The 14,645-nt window shown below is 42.2% G+C and overlaps 1 protein-coding gene across 1 annotated transcript; it reads left to right on the forward strand.

Annotated features, from left to right (window-relative positions):
* The first annotated feature begins 656 nt into the window (after positions 1–656).
* LOC112237510 (DNA replication complex GINS protein PSF2-like) lies at positions 657–2,775 on the forward strand. Its single transcript, XM_024406109.1, has 4 exons — positions 657–686; positions 2,090–2,204; positions 2,365–2,464; positions 2,613–2,775. The coding sequence occupies exons 1-4, from the start codon at positions 657–659 to the stop codon at positions 2,773–2,775; spliced, it is 408 nt and encodes a 135-aa protein (XP_024261877.1).
* Positions 2,776–14,645: the final 11,870 nt, after the last annotated feature.

A 14,645-nucleotide genomic window follows, 5' to 3' on the forward strand; every position in this document is an offset into this window, starting at 1 on the left:
TGTGACACAAACAACAACACAGAGTTACACATGGAATAAAGACACGTACAGTCAATAACACAATAGAAAAAGTCTATATACAGTGTGATTATAACATGCTGACCAGTCAAGGACACATCGCGTGTGCGAGCGTTGCAAAATGCATTTTGAAATCCATGTTATTAAATTATTGCACCCACACTGCTCATGCGCGCCAAAGAGCATCTGCATTGCCAAGGGCTAAAATAGAACTCCTGTCTATTTCTGACGCAGATCGCCGTGCTAGTCCTGCCTCTCCCATCTCCTCATTGGTTACACCCACGTGCTATCTCCTCATTGGTTATACCCACGTGAGTGATTGAAAGACGAACTGTTTTGCCGGTTGTCGTGGTAATACTACGAAAGTGTAGATGCCAATCACCATATAAGTTCAAAGATGAAAAGGCCTGGAAGGAGGAGAGATGACTAGAAATGATTCGGTTGACCATTTTATGTGTGGATTAATTATCGGAGTAGAGGACCTTGTGCATTTCAGGTAAAATAACAACTCATTCTTTATATCTCAGGACAAATTAGCTAGCAACAGCAAGCTAGCTAAATAGGACAAATTAGCTAGCAAGTGCAGGCTAACTAGCTAAATTGCCATACATGTTTAACGCTTTTCGACCTGTCCCCAAATGAATGTCATTGGTTCAGAGTTTTTCGGGGTGAGTTGGTTAATGTCATTAGCATTGCTAACCAGCTTCTTTTTTTTCTTTCTGTCTTTAAATTATATTTTTAAAGATTTGTAACTTTTTATGGCTGCAGGGGCAGTATTGAGTAGCTTGGATGAAAAGGTGCCCATTGTAAACGGCCAGCTCCTCAGTCTCAGCTGCTAATATATGCATATTATTATTAGTATTGGATAGAAAACACTCTAAAGTTTCCAAAACTGTCAAAATATTGTCTGTGAGTATAACAGAACTGATATTGCAGGCGAAACCCTGAGGAAAATCAAAACAGGAAGTGGCTTCTACTTTGAAAACTCCATGTTCATAGCCTCCCTTTGCATGATTTAAAGGGATATGAACCAGATTCCTTTTCCTATCGCTTCCTCAAGGTGTCAACAGTCTTCAGACATAGTTTCAGCCTTTTATTTTGAAAAATGAGCCAGAACGATAACATCGTGTCAAGTGGTCACATGAGTTTTGCTCGCGCAACAGAGTTTCTATAGGTATTGCTTTTCCCTCTCCTACTGTGAAAGACATTTGCGGTTGATATATTATCGATTATATATTTTAAAAACAACCTGAGGATTGATTATAAAAAACGTTTGACATGTTTCTGTGGACATTATGGAAACTATTTGGAATTTTCGTCTGCGTTGTCATAACCGCTCTTTCCTGTGGATTTCTGAACATAACGTGCCAAACAAACGGATGTATTTTTGATATATACAAATAATCTTTATGGAACAAAAGGAACATTTGTTGTTTAACTGGGAGTCTCATGAGTGAAAACAACCGAAGATCATCAAAGGTAAACAATTCATTTGATTGCTTTTCTGATTTTCGTGACCAAGCTACCTGATGCTAAGTGTACTTAATGTTTTGTTGTGCGATCAATAAACTTACACAAACGCTTGGATTGCTTTCGCTGTAAAGCATAGTTTCAAAATCTGACACGACAGGTGGATTAACAAAAGGCTAAGCTGTGTTTTCCTATATTGCACTTGTGATTTCATGAATATAAATATTTTTAGTAATATTTATTGTATGTAGCGCTATGCTATTCAACGGTTGTTGATGACACTTATCCTGTTAGTGGGATTGCAGCCATAACTTAATATGAACCATTTTCCCCAAACTATTTTCAGTCTGAATAGAACACCATACAATCCTTTTAAAATGTAAAAAAATACTAAGAGAATGTAGCAAAACTAACTACAATTAAGACCAAAAATCGGGGGGAGGGGGGGAAAGCCATCTAACTAGTTAGCTACACTCCAGGCTCCCATGTGTTTCCATCAGATACATGGGGATGGGACATGGCTAACTAGCTAACGTTACTGATATTGTAAGTTTGTTTACGTTCTGCCAAGTATGACTCAGAAGTGGATTTCTGTCTCCAGGGTGATCTTGGTCCTTTTAACCCAGGGCTACCTGTCGACGTGCCTGTGTGGCTGGCCCTCAATCTGAAACAGAGGCAGAAATGCAGGATAGTGCCACCAGAGTGGATGGATGTAGGTAAGTTAAAGAGACAGGTGTCTCTCAGAGGGTTTATCATAGTCCTGGTTAAATATCAATATGTATAAATGATGTATGTTAATATATTGTCTACAAAGATGGTGCCTCTACGTAAACCAATGTCAGAGCTGAACTTCTTTCCTTTTTCATCTGTGTACAGAGAAACTGGAGGAGATAAGAGAGCTAGAGAGGAAGGAAGACACATTCACCCCTGTCCCCAGTCCATACTACATGGAGCTGACCAAGCTGCTACTCAATCAGTCAGTATCATCCTACACTTCCTAACTTTAAGCTTGGATATATTGTCTTAGTTTGGATACAGCTATTGATTTATAATTTGACTGGAATTGGAAGGTGGCTCCTAATTGTGTGTTCAGTGGGTTGTCATATATCCCTGTTTCTCTGCAGTGCATCTGATAACATTCCCAAAGCGGATGAGATCCGCACACTGGTGAAGGACATCTGGGACAAGCGCATCGCCAAGTTTTGCCTCTCCGCTGACTGCTTCATCAGCCAGCAGGAAGCACACACCAAGGTATCAATCAATCAATCACTGAGGAAGTTCGATTAGAACCAGGTTGTGGCCCTTCATGTGACCGAGCAAAACCGATGAGGGCGGACTGCCCTGCTCAAATCGAACAGTAGTCGGCGCCACCGGGTCATATTGTCAACAAGGCAGCATGATAGACTGTTCAGAAACATAGGCTAGTCTGGAAAGGCAGATAAAGTGATACATGGGTTTATATCAAGAGCAAACCGTTTTTGCATGTGAAAACAAGAAATTCAAGCAAAACAAACTCACTCAATCTAACTTTATTTCACATACATTTACACATCGGTCCCAACACACACAAGAAAACCTGAAAAAAAGTGTAACCTGAAAAACAAAATGAAAATTTAAATAAAATCGAATGGAATCAGGCAAAAAATAAACTTCCTGTGACATTGGGTGCTGTAGGTGTCATGGAGGGCGGGTAGTTTGCCCCCTGGTGAGGTGTTGTGCAGACTCTGGAGAGCCTTGCGGTTGAGGGAGGTGCAGTTGCCGTACCAGGTTGTGATACAGCCCGACAGAATGCTCTCCATTGTGCATCTGTAAAGGTTTGTCAGGGTTTTGGGTGACAAGCCAGATTTCTTCAGCCTCCTGAGGTTGAAGAGGCACTTTTGCGCCTTCTTCACCACACTGTCTGTGTGGGTGGACCATTTCTGTCTGTCTGTGTTGTGTACGCCGAGGAACTTATAACTTTCCACTGTCTCCATTGCTGTCCCTTCGATGTGGATAAAGGGGTGCTCCCTCTGCTGTTTGCTGAAGTCCACGATCATCTCCTTTGTTTTGTTGACGTTGAGTGAGAGGTTGTTTTCCTGACACCACACTCCTAGTGCACTCACCTCCTCCTTGTAGGCTGTCTCATTGTTGTTGGTAATCAAGCCCACTACTGTTGTGTCATCTGCAAACTTGATGATTGAGTTGGAGGTGCGCATGGTCACGCAGTCTAAGGGTGAACAAGGAGTACAGATGGGGGCTGAGCACGCACCCTTGTGGGGCCCCAGTGTTGAGGGTCAGCGAAGTGGAGATGTTGTTTCCTACCTTCACCACCTGGAGGCGACCCATCAGAAAGTCCAGGACCCAATTGCACAGGGCGGGGTTGAGACCCAGGGCCTCCAGCTTGATGATGAGCTTGGAGGGTACTATGTTGTTGAATGCTGAGCTGTAGGTATTCCTCTTGTCCAGATGGGATAGGGCAGTGTGCAGTGCGATGGCAATTGCGTCGTCTGTGGACCTGTTGTGGCGGTATGCAAACTGAAGTGGGTCTAGGGTGGCCGGTAAGCTGGAGGTGATACGATCCTTGACCAGTCTCTTAAAGCAGTTCATGATGACAGAAGTGTGTGCTAGGGATGCTGTCTGGGCCAGCAGCCTTGCGAGGGTTAACACGTTTAAATGTTTTACTCACGTCGGCCACGGAGAAGGAGAGGGGGTGGCGCAGTCCTTGTTAGCGGGCCGCGACATTGGCACTTTATTATCCTCAAAGCGGGCAAAGATGGTGTTTAGTTTGTCTGGAAGCGAGACGTCAGTGTCTGTGACGTGGCTGGTTTTCTTTTTGTAGTCTGTGATTTCCTACATACCCTCCCGTCCTGCCCTGTGAGCCATTGAATTGCGACTCCACCTTGTCCCTGTAACAGCATTTCGCTTGTTTGATTGCCTTGCGGCGGGAATAACTACACTGTTTATATTCAGCCAGATTCCCCAACCTCTTTCCATGGGTGGTTTGCGCTTTCAGTTTGCACGAATGCCGTCATCCATCCACGGTTTCTGGTTAGGGTAGGTTTTAATAGTCACAGTGGGTACGACATCGCCAATGCACTTCTTTATAAACTCGCTCACAGAGTCCGCGTATAGGTCAATGTTGTTTTCTGAGGCTGACTGGGACATATTCCAGTCTGGGTGATCAAAACAATCTTGAAGCGTGGCTTCCGGTTGGTCAGACCAGTGTTGAATGTTTCTAGTAACTGGTACATCCTGTTGGAGTTTCTGCCTATAAGACGGTAGGAACAATATGGCATCGTGGTCAGATTTGCTGAAGGGAGGGCGGGGGATGACTTTGTGTGCATCGCGGAAGTTAGAGTAGCAGTGATCCAGTGTATTACCCCTGCGTGTAGTGTATTCAATATGCTGATAGAATTTAGGTAGCCTTGTTCTCAAATTCGCTTTGTTAAAATCACCAGCTACAATAAATGCATCCTCAGGATATATGGTTTCCAGTTTACATAGAATCCAGTGAAGTTCCTTTAGGGTTGTCTTGGTGTCTGCTTGAGGGGGAATGTACACAGCTGTGTGCATAACTGATGAGAATTCTCTTGGGGGGTAAAATGGCCGACATTTGATTGTATGGAATTCTAAGTCAGGTGAGCAGAAGGACTTGAGTTCCTATGTGTTGTTATAATTACACCATGAGTTGTTAATCATGAAGCATACCCTCCCGTCCTTCCTCTTCCCAGAGAGGTGTTTATATCTGTCTGCGTGATGCATGGAGAAGCCCGGTGGCCGGACCGATTCCGACAACACATCCCGAGAGAGCCATGTTTCCGTGAAAAAGAGAATGTTTCAATCTCTGATGTCTCTCTGGAAGGCAACCCTTGCTTGAATTTCGTCTACCGTGTCAAGAGACTGGACATTGGCGAGTAGTATACTCGGGAGTGGTGGTCGGTGTGCACGTCTACGGAGCCTGACCAGGAGGCTGCTCCATCTGCCCCTTCTGTGGCGCCATTGTTTTGGGTCGGCTTCTGGGATTAGATCCATTGTCCTGGGTGGTGGTCCAAACAGAGGATCCGCTTTCGGGAAAGTTGTATTCCTGGTCGTAATGTTGACGTCGCTCTCCAATAGTTCTTCCAGGCTGTATGTAATAAGACATATGTCAGAGGAGAAATTGCAAGATTATGTTATAATACTTTTATTACATCAAATGGTTGTTTTATTCAACATAATAGAGTATTTTGTTAACTATTCTGTGTGTGTTCTACTGAGGATGGGCCTCTGGGAGATAACACTGACAGGAGATTTACAATGTCTTTTTGGTGATAAAACCTAAAGAGCGTTCCAGAGCATGAGTTAATGTTTCTGTCCTATACCGTACCAGGGAGAGATGGTTCCAGTTTGGAGTCGGAGGGCCAGACACTGGTCTCTATACAGTGAAAACTGTTGACACAGCAGATACTGTCTGCTATGTATAATAGGTATCTTTTATAAAGATATGAACCTTGTGACCCATTCCATATGTCTGTTGATCGTCATGTAGGTTGAAAGGGATGTATCTTGGCTATAAAATACCTTTGTACTTTTGTCTCTGCGCTTTCAATGAATCATCAAAGAGACGGTGAGTCGTTGACAAGCCATCGCTATCGCAAAGCTGTCACTATTAAAGATTTGCTTTAAGTATAACTCTGACTTGTGTGATAAGTTAATCTCTCCTCTTTTGATAGTAAAGAAATGAACCACCACACATAAGATTTCCCGGGGTAGCAATGTGAGAAATAATACATAAAAAAACTAAATACTGCATAGTTTCCTAAGAACTCGAAGTGAGGCGACCATCTCTGTCAGCGCCATCTTGCAACTTTGAGGTTTGAGATGGAGATGAAAGGAATGCAGGTGTGGTGGAGGTGTGTCTAAAGATACTCTGTATTCTACGCTGTTTTTTAAAACGTAATTCCCTCATAATTCCACCCCCATTATGCATGAAAAAACTAATAAGGTAGAGCCACTTGTCGGTTCCAAGTGGAACAACATCTACTTTATTTTTTCAGACAGAAATAATACCATTCTCAATGCACTGTAATTTACAACTTGATAAGAGCTAGGTAAATGAGTAATCTGTTTGGATAATGGCATTGTAATTATAAATGACAATTGTTTACAATCTCTTACCTTATGATTGCTGGTGACAAAATGAAGTTTATGAAATGCTGGCAGAGATGACATTTGGAGACCCAAGTTATAGGCTTCTGTAACCAAGCAAAAATGACAATTGTAGTGCCAAACCTACCAAGTTGATTTATGATTTCTAGAATGTTGTAATTATAAATTTGTCTAATCTTCAAATATTTCATAGATTGAACATTTGAATATGGCAACATTCAGGATGAATCAAACCACTGTATTTTTTATTCACCAATATATTTAGTGTGTAAAGGCTCTCTTAACATATTTTTTATGATTATTTATGAATACTTTCCTAACCCTAAATAATATACAATATTAGAACAAAAATGTTATTGACAAATTGGGGTTGAAAAAGAGACGAAAATGCGTGTATTGACATGGCTTTCTTTCATTGATCCCTAATATTCTGAACTGTTCTGTCCATACATTCTGTTAAGTCTGTCGAAAATTCGAATTAAAGTTGAGCTGACAGCCATTTGCACTGTTTTGCTATGTCTGTAGTCAATAATCTAGCAAGAGGGCAATGTTTTATTAATCTTGCTATGACCTTTGACTTACCTGGAATTGTTTATTTATGTCTGAGGAAAAAAACACTTTTCAACCCACATGATCTAGTACACAGCAAAAGTATAATAAAACATACAGATTTTTTTGGGGGGGGAATAAAGTATTTCTGTCTGTAATAAAGCCCCTTTGTGCTGAAAAGAAAGAATACTGGTTGGCTGGGCATGGCTCACAAGTGGGTGGGCCTATGCCCTCCAAGGCCCACCCAATGCTGCACCCCTGCCCAATCAAGTGAAATCCATAGTATATTTAGATCCACCTGCTCTAGATAAATTCAGCGATTGCTTTGCCATGTCTGCTATGAAGCAGTCCAGCTGGATACATGTTTTACTAAGGACTGCTCCATTAACATGACGCAGTCAGTAAGTAAAAGTAAAGATAACTTAATAGAAAATTACTCAAGAAAAGTGAAAGTCACCCAGTAAAATACTACTTCAGTAAAAGTCTAAATGTATTTGGTTTTAAATATACTTAAGTATCAAAAGTAAATGTAATTGCTAAAACATACATAAGTATTGAAAGTAAAAGTATAAATCATTTCAAATTCCCTATATTAAACAAAACAGATGGCACGATTTGTTTATTTATTTATTTACAGATAACCAGGAGCACACTCCAACACAGACATCATTTACAAACAAAGCATTTGTGTTTAGTGAGTCTGCCAGTTCAGAGGCAGTAGGGATGTCCAGGGATGTTCTCTTGATAAGTGCGTGAACTGGACCATTTTCCTGTCATACTAGCCATTCAAAATGTAACGAGTACTTTTGAGTTTCAGGGAAAGTGTGTAGAGTAAAAAGTACATTATTTTCTTTAGAAATGTAGTGAAGTAAAAGTACAAGTTGTCAAAAATATAAATAGTAAAGTAAAGTACAGATACCCCCAAAAACAACTTAAGTAGTACTTTAAAGTATTTTTACCTAAAGTACTTTACACCATTGGTCGCAGTGAAGTGATATAAATCGATGTGATGATGCAGCCGACCACCAGAGGGAGGTCTGTCTCCTGACTTATAAAACGGAGGGAAATCAATAAAATAATTAATTGTTGGGAAAATTATGATTAAATGACTGAACAAATCATTTTAAATAGAACTGTAACTAAGTCAAACTTAAACTCTGTTTTGTTATATCTGATTAACAATATGAGTTCATAAGAAGGGATTGTGAGACACAGACAAGGAGTAATTAAAGTTAATGAACACCATTCCAACTAGGAAGAAAATAATGGGTTGTGGATTAAGTAAACAGATAAGGTAGTTAACCTATGGTTGAACCGACGAAACTGAGCTCTGGGGTTTTTAGATAAGGAAGTGAGTGCATTCCTAGGTTTTCTGTTCATTAGAACTGTCAGCTAAGTGGTGATCGATAATGTTGGGGGGGTCAACAGTTAATTCAGTTATGTTGTGTGACCTGTGTGTGTGTTAGTAAGTTACAATGAACTATTAACCTCACTTTGTCCCGGTCGAGAGGAGGGGATTCTGTTAAGTAATGAAATGTCGTCATGTTATTGTATATAAACTGTTGCTCGTGGTAAAGTGGCAGCGCGCTCCGAGAATAAATTCTGTTACCTATTATTGAAATGGCTGGTCTCCGTCTATTTTATGCAAACAAGAATCTTACAAATTCTCATAAAATAGATTAAGGGTTTTCAATTAATGAAAACACAATGGCATAATTAAATTACAGTATCAGTAATGGAAACATATACATGTACACATTATTTTGAAGTAATCCCTGATTTCAGGGACTGTCAGTTTAAGAGGTACACCAATTTAAAGGAATAGCCATAGATAAATTAAAATCCTATTGAATGAAAACTCCACGAGAAAATCTGTTGGCCAGCAAGTGGGAGGGTTTTTGAGCATATGACTGAATACCAACTACTGAGAGGTGCGTAGGAAAGGCGTGAGTAGGAAAGTCTGCATGGGGCCCTTATAGTGTTTTAAATGTAGTATTTGGTCCCATATTCCTAGCACACAATGACTACATCAAGCTTGTGACTATTAACTTGTTGGATGTATTTGTTTCGGATGTTGTGCCCAATAGAAATGAATGGTAAATAATATCACTTTTATTGTAAAGTTACATTTATTGTAAATAAGAATATAAGATGTTTCTGAACACTTCTATGGTAATGTGGAAGCTACCATGAATATGGATAATCATGAATTAATCGTGAATAATGATGAGTGAAAAAGTTAGAGGGTCAAAGATCATACCCTCTAAACATGCTAACCTCTGATCATGATATGTATGCCTCTGTAGCTTTCTCACTCATATTTATTCACAATTCATTCATGATCGTCCATAATCATAGTAGCATCCACATTAATGTAGAAATGTTCAGAATCATATTCTATTCTTATTTACAATGAAAGTGACTCCAAAATGACACAATATTATTTACCATTCATTTCTATTAGGCACCACATAATCCAAAACACAACCAAAACAAACTGCAAATGCAGCCAACAAGTTTGTAGAGTCACAAGCTTGATGAAGTCATTGTGTGCTATGGGGGGACTCGATACATAAAGTGCTTTAATATCTAAACGGTAAAACAGATATGTATGAAAATACCCTCAAATAAAAGGCGTCATTCTGTACTGTCACCTTGATCTAAAATCCAAAATGCTGGAGTATACAACCAAATGAAATGTTTTAGCTTCAATCTATGTCCAAATAACTATGCACAGAACTTTGCCTCAGCGTATGCATTCTTCATAAAATGTCTAGTGTTGCAGTGTTGTCAGTGTAAACTGACATGATTTCATGTAATAATGTCCTCACAAGAATATGGTTTGCTGCAGGAGAATTACAGCCCTAGATAGCGCTAGTAAGAACAACACACCTGTCCAACTACAGCTAACTAGTATGAGTCTTCCTCCCTGGTAAGACCATGGAATAGAATCATACAGGTTTTATTATTAACAATGTTGTGTAGCCTTTCTATTTACTGATAGAATAGAAGTTACACCTCAGGAAGTGTTTTCCATGTGGGAGTGGTCAACTCTGCCGCATGTTGCACAGTTCCTAAGAAACGATTATAGGAGTGGTCAACCCTGCTGCATGTTGCACAGTTCCTAAGAAACGATTATAGGAGTGGTCAACTCTGCCGCATGTTGCACAGTTCCTAAGAAACGATTATAGGAGTGGTCAACCCTGCTGCATGTTGCACAGTTCCTAAGAAACGATTATAGGAGTGGTTTCTTGCTGATTTGGCATTTTACTGGTAGGTATCTATTTACTGTAGATGAGAAGTTACACCTCAGGAAGTGTTTTTCATGGGTAGCCCTGCCGCATGTTGCACAGTTCCTAAGAAACGATAGATAGGGTGGAGATTTAGATCTCAGCATACTTGAGAAATGTCATCAACCCACACAAAAGTCCTTCTTCTTCCATCTCTGGTTAAACCATGCCATGACTACTGTTGTTCTGGTTGAATTAATCGTATTAAATATGAATTAATGTACAATATATCTTGTCACATTATAGTCTATATAGGGGTTAATATTTAAGTGCGTAGCCTGAATGGTCCCAGAAGCATAGCAATGACTATGTATCCGGGACCATCCCGGACGAGACCATTGTGGCTATGCTTCTGGGCCATTCTGGCTACGCTTCCGGGCCATTCTGGCTACGCTTCCGGGCCATTCTGGCTACGCTTCCGGGCCATTCTGGCTACGCTTCAGGGCCATTCTGGTTATGCTTCCGGGCCATTCTGGTTATGCTTCCGGGCCATTCTGGCTACGCTTCCGGGCCATTCTGGTTATGCTTCCGGGCCATTCTGGCTACGCTTCTGGGCCATTCTGGCTATGCTTCCGGGCCATTCTGGCTACGCTTCCGGGCCATTCTGGCTATGCTTCCGGGCCATTCTGGCTATGCTTCCGGGCCATTCTGGCTAAAATACGTAAAAAAAAGCTATACAAACAGACCAAATAAACTCACACTGAGTTTTGTTCCATGATTGGTTAAGAGATATACATAAAACATGACATACACACACAATCAAATTGTTCAAATCAATAATTTAAGTTGACTAAAAGGGACACAAATGACTTACTGTTACTAAGTACGTTTTTCAAAAAAAAAAAAAAATACAGCAAGAGTCGCAGCACAGAATGAAGAAATGAAATAGTACTAAAATGGACGGGTTCTTGGACCATTATGGCTATATGTGATAACCTCCCCATATGCAATGCTTTATTATAAAGGTCATATTAGTTCACCCTTCCCCCTCGCGGTGAGTCAGCCCCAGGTTTTCAGGGCAGAGCCCTGAATGTTCTGAAACTCTGATGATGTTTCTGTTCAGGAAGTATAGACGGGTTGGTTCTTTAGCAACACAACCCACGCTTGTCAACTATGGGGCAAAACAGATGGGACTGGCTAATATATTTTATTTTTTGGATGTTTTTTTATTTGCCATTTTTTATGATTCTACAGATAACGGATAGAACAGGTAGAGGGCAGAACACACACAGATCCCCTACCAAGTCAAACCCACCCCAACCCCTAAGCTCTAACAGAACACACACAGATCCCCTACCAAGTCAAACCCACCCCAACCCCTAAGCTCTAACAGAACACACACAGATCCCCTACCAAGTCAAACCCACCCCAACCCCCATGCTCTAACAGAACACACACAGATCCCCTACCAAGTCAAACCCACCCCAACCCCTAAGCTCTAACAGAACACACACAGATCCCCTACCAAGTCAAACCCACCCCAACCCCCATGCTCTAACAGAACACACACAGATCCCCTACCAAGTCAAACCCACCCCAACCCCCATGCTCTAACAGAACACACACAGATCCCCTACCAAGTCAAACCCACCCCAACCCCCATACTCTAACAGAACACACACAGATCCCCTACCAAGTCAAACCCACCCCAACCCCCATGCTCTAACAGAACACACACAGATCCCCTACCAAGTCAAACCCACCCCAACCCCTAAGCTCTAACAGAACACACACAGATCCCCTACCAAGTCAAACCCACCCCAACCCCCATGCTCTAACAGAACACACACAGATCCCCTACCAAGTCAAACCCACCCCAACCCCCATGCTCTAACAGAACACACACAGATCCCCTACCAAGTCAAACCCACCCCAACCCCCATACTCTAACAGAACACACACAGATCCCCTACCAAGTCAAACCCACCCCAACCCCCATGCTCTAACAGAACACACACAGATCCCCTACCAAGTCAAACCCACCCCAACCCCTAAGCTCTAACAGAACACACACAGATCCCCTACCAAGTCAAACCCACCCCAACCCCCATGCTCTAACAGAACACACACAGATCCCCTACCAAGTCAAACCCACCCCAACCCCCATGCTCTAACAGAACACACACAGATCCCCTACCAAGTCAAACCCACCCCAACCCCCATGCTCTAACAGAACACACACAGATTCCCTACCAAGTCAAACCCACCCCAACCCCCATGCTCTAACAGAACACACACAGATTCCCTACCAAGTCAAACCCACCCCAACCCCCATGCTCTAACAGAACACACACAGATCCCCTACCAAGTCAAACCCACCCCAACCCCCATGCTCTAACAGAACACACACAGATCCCCTACCAAGTCAAACCCACCCCAACCCCTAAGCTCTAACAGAACACACACAGATCCCCTACCAAGTCAAACCCACCCCAACCCCCATGCTCTAACAGAACACACACAGATCCCCTACCAAGTCAAACCCACCCCAACCCCCATACTCTAACAGAACACACACAGATCCCCTACCAAGTCAAACCCACCCCAACCCCTAAGCTCTAACAGAACACACACAGATCCCCTACCAAGTCAAACCCACCCCAACCCCCATACTCTAACAGAACACACACAGATCCCCTACCAAGTCAAACCCACCCCAACCCCCATGCTCTAACAGAACACACACAGATCCCCTACCAAGTCAAACCCACCCCAACCCCCCATGCTCTAACAGAACACACACAGATCCCCTACCAAGTCAAACCCACCCCAACCCCCCATGTTATAAAACAAAAAGTTAAAAAATAGTAAAAATAATTATACAAATTCTAATTTGGGTTGGTTTATGGAGTTGTGAAATTTGTTGGTTCCATGCCTTCTACAAAGGATAGGAAAGGTTGTCAGATATTATAAAATGTAATTGCAGATCCCCTAACGGAGTAGCGTATTTTCTCTAGCTTGAGATGTTGCATAACTTCCTTCCTTCTTCCTAAAAGTAAGAGAAAACCAATCCTTCCACTTAAATAGTATGCCAGCATGTTGCCCATAGAACTGTTTAGAGGGACCTCCTGTGGTGCCACTCCATAGAACTGTTTAGAGGGACCTCCTGTGGTGCCATTCCATAGAACTGTTTAGAGGGACCTCCTGTGGTGCCACTCCATAGAACTGTTTAGAAGGACCTCCTGTGGTGCCACTCCATAGAACTGTTTAGAGGGACCTCCTGTGGTGCCACTCCATAGAACTGTTTAGAGGGACCTCCTGTGGTGCCATTCCATAGAACTGTTTAGAGGGGCCTCCTGTGATACCATTCCATAAAACTGTTTAGAGGGACCTCCTGTGATACCATTCCATAAAACTGTTTAGAGGGACCTCCTGTGATACCATTCCATAGAACTGTTTAGAGGGGCCTCCTGTGATACCATTCCATAAAACTGTTTAGAGGGACCTCCTGTGATACCATTCCATAAAACTGTTTAGAGGGACCTCCTGTGATACCATTCCATAGAACTGTTTAGAGGGGCCTCCTGTGATACCATACCATAAAACTGTTTAGAGGGGCCTCCTGTGATACCATTCCATAAAACTGTTTAGAGGGGCCTCCTGTGATGCCATTCCATAAAACTGTTTAGAGGGGCCTCCTGTGATACCATTCCACAGAACTGTTTAGAGGGACATCCTGTGGTGCCATTCCATAGAACTGTTTAGAGGGGCCTCCTGTGATACCATTCCATAAAACTGTTTAGAGGGACCTCCTGTGATACCATTCCATAAAACTGTTTAGAGGGACCTCCTGTGATACCATTCCATAGAACTGTTTAGAGGGGCCTCCTGTGATACCATTCCATAAAACTGTTTAGAGGGGCCTCCTGTGATACCATTCCATAAAACTGTTTAGAGGGGCCTCCTGTGATGCCATTCCACAAAACTGTTTAGAGGGGCCTCCTGTGATACCATTCCACAGAACTGTTTAGAGGGACCTCCTGTGGTGCCATTCCATAGAACTGTTTAGAGGGGCCTCCTGTGATACCATTCCATAGAACTGTTTAGAGGGACCTCCTGTGGTGCCATTCCATAGAACTATTTAGAGGGGCCTCCTGTGATACCATTCCATAGAACTGTTTAGAGGGACCTCCTGTGGTACCATTCCATAGAACTATTTAGAGGGGCCTCCTGTGATACCATTCCATAGAA

The sequence above is a fragment of the Oncorhynchus tshawytscha genome, linkage group LG04, assembly GCF_018296145.1.
Source record: "Oncorhynchus tshawytscha isolate Ot180627B linkage group LG04, Otsh_v2.0, whole genome shotgun sequence".
NCBI lineage: Eukaryota > Metazoa > Chordata > Actinopteri > Salmoniformes > Salmonidae > Oncorhynchus > Oncorhynchus tshawytscha.

Bases quoted from the DNA above. Each gene is read 5' to 3' on its own strand.
- LOC112237510 (XM_024406109.1), top strand. From the start codon at position 657: ATGAATGTCATTGGTTCAGAGTTTTTCGGG. The intron at 687-2,089 runs GTGAGTTGGTTA...TTCTGTCTCCAG, and splicing joins TTGGTTCAGAGTTTTTCGGG to GGTGATCTTGGTCCTTTTAA. The intron at 2,465-2,612 runs GTCAGTATCATC...GTTTCTCTGCAG, and splicing joins ACCAAGCTGCTACTCAATCA to TGCATCTGATAACATTCCCA.